The sequence below is a fragment of the Triturus cristatus genome, chromosome 7, assembly GCF_964204655.1.
Source record: "Triturus cristatus chromosome 7, aTriCri1.1, whole genome shotgun sequence".
Taxonomy (NCBI): Eukaryota; Metazoa; Chordata; class Amphibia; order Caudata; family Salamandridae; genus Triturus; species Triturus cristatus.
In genome coordinates, this window is record NC_140590.1 from 1,747,107,182 (window position 1) to 1,747,122,021 (window position 14,840).

The 14,840-nt window shown below is 40.1% G+C and overlaps 1 protein-coding gene across 2 annotated transcripts in view; it reads left to right on the forward strand.

Moving 5' to 3' along the window:
• Positions 1–14,840, forward strand: part of LOC146812984 (killer cell lectin-like receptor subfamily B member 1B allele A) — an 866,152-nt gene that overhangs the window by 354,364 nt on the left and 496,948 nt on the right. For both annotated transcript variants that reach the window (XM_085620007.1, XM_085620008.1), the window contains exon 2: positions 13,287–13,606. In XM_085620007.1, coding sequence (XP_085476133.1) covers positions 13,522–13,606 — 85 coding nt within the window. In that variant the 5' untranslated portion in view covers positions 13,287–13,521. The remainder of the gene's footprint in view (positions 1–13,286; positions 13,607–14,840) is intronic.

Here is a 14,840-nt window from a genome sequence, read left to right on the forward strand (position 1 = left end):
TGCAAAGAAAATACAGATTTTCTCAAAACGATTCTGATTATTCCTAACGTCAATATTTTTGGTTAGGCAATACATAAACTCAGCAAACCTAGTCAAAACCAGTTCAGAGTGAAATATGAAGGGGACAACCTTTTTCCTTTTTCTACGAACCCCTTGGTTTTGGGAGAAAGTTAAAGGTGTGTACTGTCTAGCAGGCATAGGGGGTGTTGGAAGCAAAGGAAAGAATAAGACTAATTGATCAATGATAACTAAAAGAGGAGGACACAAGCTCATATTTGTTTAAAAAGGTGTCAAAGTGGCTGAGACTAGAATATGATCAATAGCACTCCCCTTCTCCCTTCCCACATAAGTTGACGTTTGTGCTTCGGAATCCCCACAGGTACCAAAGGTAAAACACAAATTGTTCGTCAGCATTATCTTTGTCGATGCTTCTCCATAGGGGTAGTGTTAAAGTGAGCCACCTCAACATCCTGTTCGTCTACTATCCCACACACCTGACTCCCGCCAAAGGTACATTTAATGATGTTGAAATCTCCTGCCCATTGATTGGAAAGACCATTGTCCTTGTTACTTATTAGGCATGTGATAACAGACCCCAGGTCCTAAACAATATTCACCGGTTGTGAGGAATACAAATTGTAGTAAGAATTTACTAAGAGGATATTGAATTCTGTGGTAAAGGAAATCTTCAGAATCTGATAGTAAGGGCTTGAGGTTAACTGTGTAACAGATAGATAGCATAGTGGAGCCAAGGACAGCCAAGCCTCTCTTACCTCTGGAGGGGACTGCTGGTGAAGAAAAATATCTGAACCCATCTATTAACACATTGACGAAATCCCAAGTTTCTTGCCAACAAATGACATCAAAAAGGATCTATAAAAGACAACCATTCAGGATCGCATATCTTTGAGTGAAGACCCGCCATGTTCCAAGAAATAACTGTTGCCGTGTCATAGCATTTTATCCCTGCAATGTTCAAGCCCCTCATATTGCCCCTTTGCGGCAAACTGAAAGGTTCCATATTAGGAGTTTTGTGAACATGACTCCAAGGCTGGAGGCTAGGGACTGTGTCAGCAAGATTAAGATCATCTTTGTGGACCTCAATATCAACTAACAGTTCCACAGCATGAGTAAAAACAGGGGCCCATGGATTAATTCCAGAGTCCATTTTCCAAAGTACTCTTGACTTGGGGGTCAAGGTGATGTTCAAGTCAATCGTTTGCATCCAGATCTGAAAGTGGCAGAAATCTCTTGACTGTTGGAATTATGCACATAACCCCTCCTATAACCTGAGGCGGAGGTGGAGGTAAAGGGCCGTACCCTGATTCCCACGTGCTGGTAGCTCTTGGGCGGTTTAATAAACCCAGCTGAACAATAGAGGGAGTATTGGCGGTATTATTTTTGCCTTGCCAACCACCTGAGTTTATCAATCGGGGTGCAAATTCCGGATTCCTGCAGGTACCTAGAATGCAATCCCCCTTTATCAGTTTTCCCTGGGCCTACACAACCTACCCTCCTCAACATGAGAATATCATCAAATTCCGTGTTGGAGAATGCAGAGTTTCTTGACAACCAATGGCAAACTTTATTTTTTAAGACTGGAAAGTTCTCGTCCCTTCCCTCTGGCACAGGTGGTACTCCCACTATGAACTGCCACATACAGGCAGTATGCTGGCGGAAGATTTAATGCCGAGAAAGTCCTTCACAAGTGGGGCATCTATTCGTTACTGGGGAGTTTAATGGTCTATTTAGACTAGGATAGTTCCTTTGCTTTCCAATCTGAGATCTTTCAGTTGGGACTGAGATATTTGACACCCTCTCTGAGGAAGAAGGAAGGGGAGTGCAAGTTACCCTCTTGGAGTTTGGGTGTAAAGAGCCCCATGAATATTACCACTATTATGGGCTATACAATGTGGAGATACCTCAGGGCAAGGTGGATGAGGGGGCGACAGTAGAATCTTCCCTGGATGGGAGTTCTTTACAGGTCCTACATTCAGGATCACTTTCTCTAGTGCACCAATTCTATCCAAGATGGGCCTTATGGCAGTAGTAAATATCACTCTTATCTGGTCCAAACGTCAACTTGTTAAGGATTTTAGTTCATTTAGGTTCATTGCATCACTGGCAAGAGGAACCACAAGTTGAGGATTAGCGGACCCTGCCGATGATAAAGTAGACTTGTGACCTGTCTTTTTGGAGTTGGTGGGGTTTGGGCCTGGCTTCCCCTTTTATCTTTTTTACCATGGATTCGCTGATGGTGGAGCTCAATGACAGATCAGGAATCTCTGTGGGGGAACCTGGCCTGAGACCCCCTTCCTCTTAGATCTGAGCAGGAGAAAAAGGCCGTTCTAAGGTTGGTGCGCTCACCCTTGCGGCCAAGAAAGCACCATTAATATTGCCATGCAAAGTGTTAAGTTGTGATGTAGCAAAGTTCAGATTCTCTCCCAAATCCAGTGATTATGTCTCTCAACTAGCTTGATCTCCTTTGAGACTACACTAACAGCCCTATTAAGGAAAGCATCCAGAGTGGTACTCGTTTTTATCTGAGAGGAGATTGACAATTTCTCCTTCTCTTTACTTGCTCGCAATTTCTGTTTGATCATTTTAGGGTTGAAAGATAACAGAGCTGAAAAACAACTGAGATATGAAATCTGGTTTATTGCATAATTTACGAAGATCATGGAAATTGGAACATCTCAGGGTATCTTACAGTCTCTCAAAGGCAAAACCAAGGGGAGTTTTCCCAGCCACAAAATCCCTTGCAGAGGTATCGGGTCTCGGATCTCAGCAATGTCTTAAGACCTACCTATGTGGCTTATCTGTATTATTTTAAAGCACCCAAGCAAAATAAAAGGAGCCTTGTACATGCCCTAATCATGTCTCTCAACAGTTTCTTTAAAATTGAAAAAGCATGCACCAGTACAACACAGTCTAACAGATGCAAATCCATAGGCGGCATCCACTTACCTCCTCCCCCTTGTCTTGATAACGCCGCTGCCTCCAACTACACAATGGAGAAAATTGTAGGAGGGTGTAGATAATGTTGATGGTGAAATTGCAGTCTATGAGCAGATTATGAGCCGTAGACAAACACTTAAGGGCAGCACAGCTCAGCTGTCACAGTCTCTAGTCACCGGTCTCTGGCCACAGACCTCCAAAAGCTCTCCTGGTCAGAGTCGCCCTCTTCTAGGCAATTACATTTCCTAAGGAAACTGGAAACACCATGCACCCGTCTGGGCTCGCCCCAACCCCCTTCATAAATAATGCAATAAACTAGATTTCATATCTTGGTTATTTTTCAGCTCTGTTATCTTTCAACTGCTGCACACCCGAGTCCACCCGCCTCCACGAGCAGACCTGACTCAGGGCCGGTGTGGTAGTTGCAGCAACACTGGGGGCCTTAAAACCATCCATGGGCTGAAGAAAAACGGCTGCCAACTCTACCACTCCGGCCGTAACTTGAGGAATGAAAGGGAGAAGGCCGCCTCACGGAACACACATTCGGACCAATGAGAGGAAGAGATGAGAGCAGCAGCTGTCCCGTCCCTTCTGTCCTTCCTCCACACAATTTGCAACTCCTCACAGCTCGCTCTTCCCAGTATGATGTGAGTGTTTTGGTACAAGCAAGGCAACAGGGGCAGGGGTTGCCTTCAATATTAGTCAAAACAAAAGTCAAATTAAGGCCATTCCTTTTCCGAATAGATGACATCAAATTTGGTGTACATGAACTCAGGATTCTGCCCTGTCACCGGTGATATTCATTGTTTACACAGTGCTCGTGGTTGACAGCTTAGATTCCTTCAAGATTGTATTTCTCATGTATGCAGATGATACACAGTTCCATCTCACACTTGATGAAGAGGCTGACAATCTTCTCAATTTGTCTCTTGGCCTTGCATAGGTGGATCTGTGGAAGAAGAATGAATGGTTCTATCTAAATGTCAAAAAAGGCCCAGTCAATCCAGCTCATTTCCCTTTAGCTTAGCAAGTTGCATGAGGCACTCTTCTAGTCTCACTGGAGAAAGCACACAACTTGTGAATGCTCTTTGACAGACATTTAATTTAACCCCAAATTAATTAATTCTCTAAAGCCAAATTCCACCATCACTGTCTGCTTGATGTTCTTTCTGCCATTGCTCCACTCATCTCAGAAAATAACCATAATCCTTTCTGTGGTGTAATCACTCTTGAATTATTGCAACAGCTGCAAATGATCACCCTCATTTATCTCTCTAAAAAATAATGAGAGTTCTAAAGTATGCAGTACACATGCTGTTTGATTTGAAACAACACGATCAAATCTCAATGGCTCTAAAACCTCTTCCGTGACTCACAGCAAATGAAAGAATAACCAGTAAACACTTTGACTGATACACAGGGTACTCCATGGCCATTCGCTTAGTTGTCTTGGTAATCTACCTGATCCTTGCCAACCCACAAGAAGCCTCAAGTCTACCAATCACTGCCTAATGTTGTTGCAGAGATTCTGTGCAGGAATTGGACCATGCCTGGGATCATAAAACGTCAGTATGTAGTGACTGAGTCACCATACCACATCAATACCTATGGGCTCAAATCCAACTAGCTTATAGTGCCTCACTTGCCCTCCTAACCTTTCCAGAGTGACAAGTGAAATGGCATCCCAGAACACAACACTCTAAAACTCTCAGAGTTTGCGGATAATCTCCTTTTGTTCTCTCACTCATACATGTCCACAGTAAACAGAAATGAGACACAAAAAAAGCTTCTAACATTTATTGAAACTATCGTGCTCTATTATGTAACAAATTCGCTGCAATTAGTAAACATATGCAGGTCAGAAACGTGATGAACAAAATTAACAGGCTATACAAACTAAAAAGTCCTGTCATATTGGATGACAGTAATGTCTAAACCTACCCTCACTATAAAAACACGGTGATATATTAGAGATCTATCGGATTAGAGGTGAACTCCATACCTGTCGTACATAGGTGGCTGTTCTACATCTCAGACAGCACAGCTCGCTCCTCTCAGGACCTTTGCTCTGCCAGAATGTGTCCTCTCTATTTTCAGAACAACAAGTTCCAGCCTATGTAGTGAGAGTTTTTCCTTCAAAAAACAGCAGCTGGACTTCTCTATTATGTCTTGTTGTTAGTGTCCGACCACAGAGAATAACAGGGCACAATGTTGTTTGACAGCTGAATAACAAAATGTGCAGAGCTTATTTCCAAAATAATAGTGTGGCACAAAAACAAGCATGACATGTTGTAACGTGTGCAAAGCAAAAGCAACCTACAACGTGTACTGTTAGGCTAACATAGGGGAGATAACACAGTAGTCCCTATAAGGAACCCATGACATTGTCAGGTTGGTACAGGATTTATGATGGTTGATCCCTCCATGACCAGGGCTTCTATCTTTGGAAGTCATTACCTCTACATCAGAGTCTTGGAAATGACCAACTCAAATCTGGAATATACCTAATAACTAACCTATTGTCTCTGAAGTTGGTTAATCGAATCCTCTTCACTAAGACCTACTCCAATGAGATACTTAAGCCTTGCTCAGTCAGACACCCAAGACTATCCTCACCTTCTTAACCCAGGTTTTCAGGACTCTCACTCTTGTTCAAGGCTTTCTCATCATGTTCAGGATTTATGTGAGGGTGTTTATCTGCTAGCACTATATGTCTGCTGGATGATTGACTGGTTATCCACCAACGATGTTCCTGCATAATACTAAATTGCAACTTCTACCCTCTTATGAGCACTTTTATACCACAAGGCACACTGAGACCAATGCAAGGTGCTAATTAATGCTTTACAAAACCCACAAATAAAATTAAAATGGTATTACCATCCTGTTGCATATATAGCCTTTTGGTGAATACTTGCACAAAATACTGTATCTGATTCAAGAAACAAAGGTCTTCTTTCCATCATAAAGCAGAGACATTTATCCCTCTTTCGCCTTCCGTTTGATTAGAATTGCTGGTGATATATTAGGATTCAGAAAGGTACGGTATAGGTACTATTGCCTAACCTGCTATGCTTCGGCTTGCCAGAAAATTACTTCAGTAATTAAAGTCTACTGGAAACTCTTAAATACAAAAACAGGTACCATTTTACATCAATAACCTTTTTAGTATGGATTAAATTAAATTACTTTACTTGACTTGACATTAAAAAAAACATTGGCCTTTCATATCCTAATTTGTTTCCATTTTAGAGTAAAGGGGATCTATGTATATTGGTGTATTACATTCAGTTCTGTTGTTTTTAGGGAGAACTCGAGTATAATCATTTCTAAATTGGTGGAGGCTAACTTTAAAGTAAGTCCGTTAGTTGTTTTTTTGGGAGATGGGATTATATTATTGCTAGAAGTAACATGATAACTGATTGTTTCGAATTACTATCCTTAATAATCATGGCTAGATGCAGATGACTAAAATAATTAATCAAGATAATCCTCTGATTGCTGATTTGATTTTGAGAGTGAATCGTATGTATAGCTTCTGATTGTGCTATTTCCTGGAAGAACAAGGAGGGGGAAATGTTTTATAAAGATCTGCTATGATTACCATTTAAAGGAGGGGAGGCTGATTTTTTATTTATATTCTTTTATAACCTTTCATTCACTCGATTTTAATTTATACTTTTACAAGACCTTGCTTTTATTTTTCTCTTTTTCTTTTAACTGGATGGAAGAGAGATTAAAGTGCAATGAAGCAGCTTTTCAATTTGTAAGTAGGAGTCTCCTGTCCCTTTTGGTCCTAATTGAACCGGCTTGTTTTGAGTTTTTTCATCAACTTTGCTTGAGCACAATTATTAAGGGTGTTTAGCATTGATAAAACCTGGGAAGGAAAGGCAAATTTTCCTAGACTATAAAATAAGGCATGCCAGTTTACCAGATCGAATTCCTTGTCAGCATCGATCATCATCACTAGGGCTTTCAAATGATTTTCTGGAAAATAATCTATAGCCTGAATCAGGAACTGAGTATTTGAGTTCATTAATCACCCCAACACAAACCCAGTCTGGTCTTGATGTGTTCGTTGTTTTGCTACTGGAGTGATACGACTAGCCCAGAGCTTAATGAGAAATTTGTAGTCTGTATTAAGCAGACTGATTGGCCTTTCAGAATGCAGCGATTTTCGGTTCTTGTCCTTTTAAAGACAGTATACTATAATTACTTCTTGAAAGGCTGAGGGGATCTTGCCCTGCCTTTGATGAAATTAAATAAATCAACTAAAAATGGAAGAAGTTCGCTACAAAATGTTTTGAAAAATTCTGTGGGTAGCTCATCATTCCCACGGGCTTTTGCAGTGGGCATTGATTTTAGGGCTTGTTGGATCTCCAAAGAAATGATAGGCCTCAACATCACCTGGCTTTTCGATTTGGACAGAAGGGGGATAGTCAATGAATCATAATGCTGACTAATAAGGCTCCTGGATACAGTATATTGGGTCTGATAAATATCAGAATAATGTTGAAGGAAATGTTTTTGGATTACTTCCTGGTTGAGAACCCTCTTCCATGTAATTGGATGTTCTAAAGAAATTACCAGTTGTTTCTCTTTCTTTAGTTTAGTAGACAAGGCGAGGAACTTGCCGATATGTTGATTCTCCTCGTATATTTTTTGTTGATAAATATTAAACTTTTTGGATTTCTTCTAAAGCACAGAAAATCTCTGAGATTTTGCTTTGCAGTGGCAAGTAAACCTGGCTCCGATCCATTATTTTTTTCCCTAACTCTAATTACATTATCTAAGGTAACCTGTAGGCTTGCAATCTGTTCAATGTATTCACTATTTTTTCTTGATTTAAAAGCTATGATCCTCCCTGTTAAAGTTGCTTTAAAGGCCTCCCAGTTTAAAATAATGTAGCTGTATTACAACTGAGGAAAAAAGAAATCCAAAACGAACTGCTTCGTCTCCTTTACCCAATAGGGATCGAGGAGCAGAGATCAATCCAATTGCCATCTAGATCTATCCCTATCTTTTGGGACAATTTTGACTTATAAGGATACCAAAGAATGATCTGAAATGGCATTGGAGAGGATGTCCATTTGGCCCTTGTTTAAAGACTTAGATATTTAAAAAAATCTATTTTTGATGCAGTTTTAAATCTGTATGAGAAACGTGTACCGTCTGCCTTCTGGGTAGTCCTCTCTCTAGGGGGCAATTGGCTGGTAGCTCTATTTTAATGCTTCTAATACCTTTTTGGTTTTGGGCTTAAGCTGCTTTTTATTCTTGTTGGAGGTATCTTTCGCTAGCTGTTGTGTAAAATTGAAGTCTCCCCCACAAATCAAAGGACCAGATACCCCCAAGGTAAGATCGTAAATCCTTGTAAGAGCATCTGTTTCATCACGTGTGGGGCCATAATAATTTATAAGATTCATATTTTTTCTGTTCATTATTACTTTGATGCAAAGCCACCTACCATATGGATCGTGAATCACTTACCTCACCTCCCACTCAACGCCGTTGCTCAAAAATATGGCAACTCCCTTTACTGCTGAGCTGCCCGGTGCAAAGAATGCATATCAATACTTTCGTGGGATTCTCAACTTTGGTGTATTACTCTTCAAGTGAGTTTCCTGTAAATAGATAACAGCAGGTGTAAAGGAAGCTATGTAGCTAATCAATTGTTAGGGAGTAAGACGGATACGTGATCCATTCACCTTCCAGTTAATAGTTTTTTATCAAAAAAGAGTGGATCACTTGAACCTGTTATCCAGGGTTTAGTGGTTATTCGACCGTTCCTTAAAAAACCCTCATTCACGTTTTTAGATGGTTTGTGTGGCGGTATATCTTAGTTCTCCGCCTCGATAACGTGACAGCATCATCATCGGGTTTAGTATTGTGCTACCTCCACCCGGAGGAAAACCACTGGATATTTCAGTAGTGATCAGAGATAAAAATTGGACAAAGTGCTCGTGTGTCGTGAATCGGTGTGAATTAAAAAGGATATTTCCTCATGCTACCTAGACTATAATCTTTATTGTTGTCTGGTGCATGGAAAAAGAATAAAAATGGGGGGAAGTTGTACAGAGAGAGCAGTTAATGTGTCCGCTGTACAATTAGTCCAATGGGTAGGTCGACATGTTTCAGCTCTTTATGTGCCCCGTAGGGTCAGGTGAGCTTTCATCAGGACCAAGGGGTGTTGTATTAGAGAGGGGTATTACCCACTCTAAAAGTGAGGAGTTCGGAATTTTATTCGCTGAGCTCCTAGTGAGAGGTTATTACCTGTGGTGGAGAGAAGGGCAAATAACATACGGTCTGTTTGTGAACAAGAAAATTCTTTTAAAAGATTTTTACCCAAAAGCCAGCCCATCAAACTACCATATTTATGCTTATTGGCTAGCCCATTCATGTTACACAAAAGGATACAAATTCTACTTTTTAGTGATAAAGACATGATAAAACCTGTGTGATATTCCCTAAGTCACCCTTCTACTGATACTTGTGTTTTGTTCCATAGAATTTGGTAGTTGTTTTCTGTCCTCATTATATCTGCTAATTTTTCCAGCTAAAAAGTGCTCTCCCCCCCACCCTGGCTGCCCCCTCTTAACAACCCCAGTGCACCCCAAAAAGACCATGAATGAGGAGGGGAGACCCCATCTCACTCCCTTCCCTGTGGTGTTAAGACTATATATATAGCATGGGTACTTAGTGCTGTTTACGGGCCCCTTCAGAGTGTCAGGCTCTAGTTCCTAAATAGTTTTTATGAACAAAGGCAAGCGTATATTAGTCAAATGCGCCGACACGGACATTGCCGGTCATTAAAAAGATTACAATAAGACCAAGAAGTGACTGAACTATTTGGATCCATAGGTGCATGCAAAAGTACAGTTCATAGTATCTATAGGTTTTGGCACACTATTAATATGGAAGAAAAAGGGCTTACTTAAAATGTCAGGTGACCTTGCACTATGGGTCCTGGTGGGGGGTGTTTGCTTATAGTCATCATATTGGCATTTAGCCAGAAAAGTTTGGGAGGAATGATTTCTTGGTTGCCAGGTGGCATAGATCTATACAAACCAGTTTAAAACTATCAAGAAATAGTTTTCCCCACCTTTTCCCCACTGTCGCAATGGTATTCTACAAGCATGTTTGCCCACTTTTTACCATAGATTAAGCTTGTTTAAAATCTTACTACCAGAAGAGTTAACTTACTCTTCTGATAAAGGGTTTTGGTAGGAGGAATAGATTGATTTAGGAGGCCCCCTATTTCATCTACAATTGAAAAGCACTATAGCCTTTCCTGACCGCCTCATGACTTATGCAGCTTATCAGGATCCGTACTCCAGAGTAAGTCCAGAGGCAATACCATATTGTTTTAAACTCTATAAATAAGAAAAAAGTTATTATTTATTAGAAACATGAGATGAATTCTAGATCGTTTACTTAAATTACTACGCTAGAACAAACCAAAGCACTTTTAGCACTGTTTCACTTTATATTCATTCACTTTAATACTCCCCCCTCAAAAAAAGAGCAATGTAATCATTTAAAATTAGAAATTTGAGGAAAAAGTAAGATGGCTTACTTAAGTCATTAAGCCGGAATTAATGAGAATTTCTTTACCCTTTCTTTCCAAAGCACTTTTGCACACTTTCACTTTCCATTAATATAATCTATTTTTGTGCGCTTCATATCAGAGGTTGGGTGTTGCATGCTACATGGAACAAAATAAATCTGGCTATGGTGGGTGTAATTAAATGAAGATCTGAAAATAATGTATCTATAAAATTCCATTCATTTTCTTTATACTAAGATTTGAAGTTGCACTAAAAAGCTTTATTAAATAGCTTTAAATATTTTAAGTAATGCAGGAGTTTAGGTTATTCAATTTAAGTTTCATACTTGATTAACTATAATTGATTCTTTGTTATGAATTATTATGTGCTAGTCTTCAAGTTTCTGTACAAAAATCTTGTTTGTCCTGATTAAGATGCAGTGTTGTATCCATTGATGTTTTTTCTGCTCAATAAAAAAAGAAAACAAAATTCGAGGATTTAGGGCATAGAAGTTTATAAATGTGGGAGACTTGGTGATCAGAGGTGTTAATTTTCAGTATAAGGTTTGTGAGAGTGGAATTTTCTCTATGATGTTTGGATTTCGTGATAGGAGCCGTGATTTTAAGGAAGTTGTAAAATTCTATTTTATCAAGTTGATATTTATCTTGGAGTTCGGAGAAAGTGATGGGGTATGCCGAGGACCATAATTGCTGCGGGAAGAAAATGCCCTTGTCTATCCATGATTGGTAGTATATGGATTTGCCTTTTGTACTTAATGTCTGGGTTGTCCCAAAGTGATGCCGGGTTTGAGTCGCTTATGCTTGAGGGAAACAAAAACAGAACATCCTTCTGGGAACAGCACTCATCTAGTCCTCTGTCAGAGTCTGACTGGTCTCATATCTGGAAATCGGGTACTTCTCAAAAAATCTCTCCACTGCTGTCACAAACTAAACTATGGCTCATTCACAAATTATACTGGACCCCAGCATGCCTCCATGCTAAAAATATTCTAGAAGTCCCCAAGTGCTGCAAGGAAGAGATAGGAGATCTAACTCACCGCATCATTCACTGCAAATCCTTATCCCTCTTCTGGGACAAAGTATTCTCATTCATATCAATAATATTTAATTGCCATCTGAGAAAAGAACTTGCATCCCTGTTCTTAGCACGGACTTAGACAACCCAGCAGCCAGAGCTTTAGTAGACCTACTACTTACGTCAGCAACAAAAACACACAAGGCCTCGTTCAATTGCTGGATTAACTGGATCACTCATATTAGGGGCGAAGACAATATCTCTCTCCAACACTCACCATGGAGGTTCCCATCTTAGCCTATCTGGGGCATGTTGTACAACTATATCGCCTCAAATAAACCACCTTATACGTTCTCTCATAGAATCCAATACAACATACAGGGTACTTAAACACTCACGCCCAGCAAAATATTAGCACAAAACTCTATGGTGGCTCTCCCTTCCACTCATTCTCACATTCTACACTCAACATATAAACATCCAGTTCACCCATTTCTAGCCTAAATCTTTACATGGCAACTACACCCTTACAACACATTTTGACTCAAAATCTCGTCAAGCGCACACAGCCTATACCCAAAACAATATACTGGCCCACTCTTACACCTCTCCCATATCCTCTCATCCCACTCAATTATATCTCTGCTTATTACTCTTAAGTTGTGCAAGTCTGCCATGCTATTTCTACCTCCAGACTCCTTAACTACTTGCCTTTTTCTATAACTTTATGCATTTATTTCACTTTAAGTATTCGTATCTTATGTACTTTATGTTTGTTTTTGTATTATTTGCTTCTTGAAAATTAGCTTCTTGAAAATGTCAATAAAAAGCTTTGAAATAAAAAAAGAAACTAAAAACCTCCTTTCCCTTATTCGGACGGCTGTTGGCTGCCCAGTATTCAATTTTGCTGCATTTGATGAGGAGTTAAAAAGAATCACATGAGACACATCAGAGATCCGTGTCTGCTTTATGGGTTGGATACAAATTAAGATATAGATGGCACTGATTTATTCAGTATTGAGAACCACATGTCAAACATGAATTGCCTTCTAATTCTGAACTACGGAAGTGATATTGTATTATTGTGACCCATGTGGTTGGACTCCGAGAGCACAAAGTATCGCTGAATCTGAACACAACATGTTGTAACAGTGATGAGTGTGTGGTCAGGGACACAAAGATACTGATGAATATGTTGTGAGAGGCATCATTCTGTCTCATACAGATGGCAGGGAACTCAGCAGTTCAGCTTTTATTTCATGGCAGGTACTTAGAGATTATGATAAGAAGGGTGTACTAATCATGCACCGCTGAAGTCATTTCAATCGATAATTTATCAGACACAAGCGCGCAGACCACCTAAAGGAACAACTCAACAGGAAACCGCCTTCTAAAGAACCTGATGACTGATCAATACCATTATCTTCTGGTACAACCTGGGATATTGGCGGTGGGAAAGCCAGCTTCCTAGAGTGAGGGTAAATAGGAAACCAGGGAACAAGGATCTTACTTTTAGATGTTTAAGTGTTATGGTTTTCAAGATGAGATTAAAACTGTTTTATTATTCCAGATGTGTTCAGACTAATTTGGTCTACATCAAATTGCACTTTGTATGAATATTTAGTACTCCTTCTTTTATTGTGTGCGGTTGTGTGGAGTGGTGTTTAATGTAAACAGATGGCATGCACTATGTGCAAATAATAAAATATATAAAGACGTGAATACTTACCCTGGCATTTTGATTTTCAGTCCATGCGGCCGTAAATTTCGTCACTAAAGTCACAGTAGAGAGTGGATTCACCGAAGAAGCGGAGTCATTGTTTGAAATCTACGTCAGTGGTATCGTACGTCTCCTGTCACATAGGGCCGCGCACACTTCCTCTTCCTGGAGGTGCTAAAGCCGCTCATTTCTGTGACTCCAGGACAGGAGACTTGACGCATCGCAGGCCCTCTGTCTCAGAGCTCCTCCTTCCCAGCGCGTGACATGGCGGGGGATGTTGTTTATGCAGATCTCAAGATTCCTGGGAGGGCTCCGCGCACCAATCAGCGGAGAGCAGCAACTGGGCGCTGTAAGTAGTTACTTAATTATAATTTTATTTAGGCGCTGCGCACCGCTGCAAAGGGGCACCCAGTGGTGGCTGGTGAAATGTTAAACTGGTAGGGCGTTTTGTTTGAGTTGACCAGCTAATTTCATTTTGATTATGGGCACTGAATATCTAACTGACCTAGCATTCTCAATTTCCCTTCTTTTTTTGTGTTTGAAAAGCTTTATTTCAGGAAAATATTAGTACAAAGATATCAGCAACAGCAGAAGTACAGTTAAATAGTACAAAAGGGCCAATATCATAAGAAACGAGCAAAAGCATTTTTTTTTTATAAGGATTTTAAGGGGAAAACAGGAGAAAGGGGGAAAGGAGAAGGGGGAAAGAGATAAAAGAGGGAAAGAAAAAGAAAAAGGAAATGATACAATGCATTATGAAAATACAATAACATGTTTTAGAAAGTAAGTGCTGTAGGCGAAACAATATTCAAGTAGCAAACACAAAAGAGCAATTATAACAATAAATAAATCCTGTAATGTTACTGCAAGAAAAGAAGATGTACTTTCCTCAAGGCGGATCAAAGTTTTCTGCATTGGTACTTGATAGATTCTTACGAACCATCCGGTCTAGATATGAGGTAAGAGGTAACCAAAAGAAGTCCCTATTGTGAGTGGGATTACAGGAGGAAGCAAAAGCGGTATCAAGTCTGTGGAAGTGACATAGAGAATTCCACCAACAACGTATGGAAATCTTAGTGAGGGACTTCCAGTTGGAAGAAATATGCTGAAAGGCTAAGGCAAGCATAAGGTCAAAAAGACCGTGAGAATGCAGAGGGAGAACTAGCGAATCTGATAAACTGCCAAGAAAAAGGATAGGTATAGAGTAATGAGAGGAAATTGCGAAAATACGCGAGATGTATAGCCAAACAGAATCCCAAAAGTGAGAAACAGAAGGACATAAGAATAAGAGGTGAAAAAGGTTGGCATTGGGGGAAAAACATGTCCAGCAGAGAGAATCAGCAGAGGAGGAAAAACGGGCCAGAGAAAGTGGAGATAGATATAGCCTATGATACAGATAAAAGAGAGATTGAGTGAGAGAGGCAGAACGAGAAATTTTTAGAGATCTGGACCAGAGTTTATCCCACATGGCAACGGACCAAACACAACCCAAATCCGCCTCCCAAGAAAGCTCCAATTTAGATTTAGGACGATCCGGGTTAGGAGCGGAAAATAATTTATAGATAAGGGAAGCTTTGGGGAGG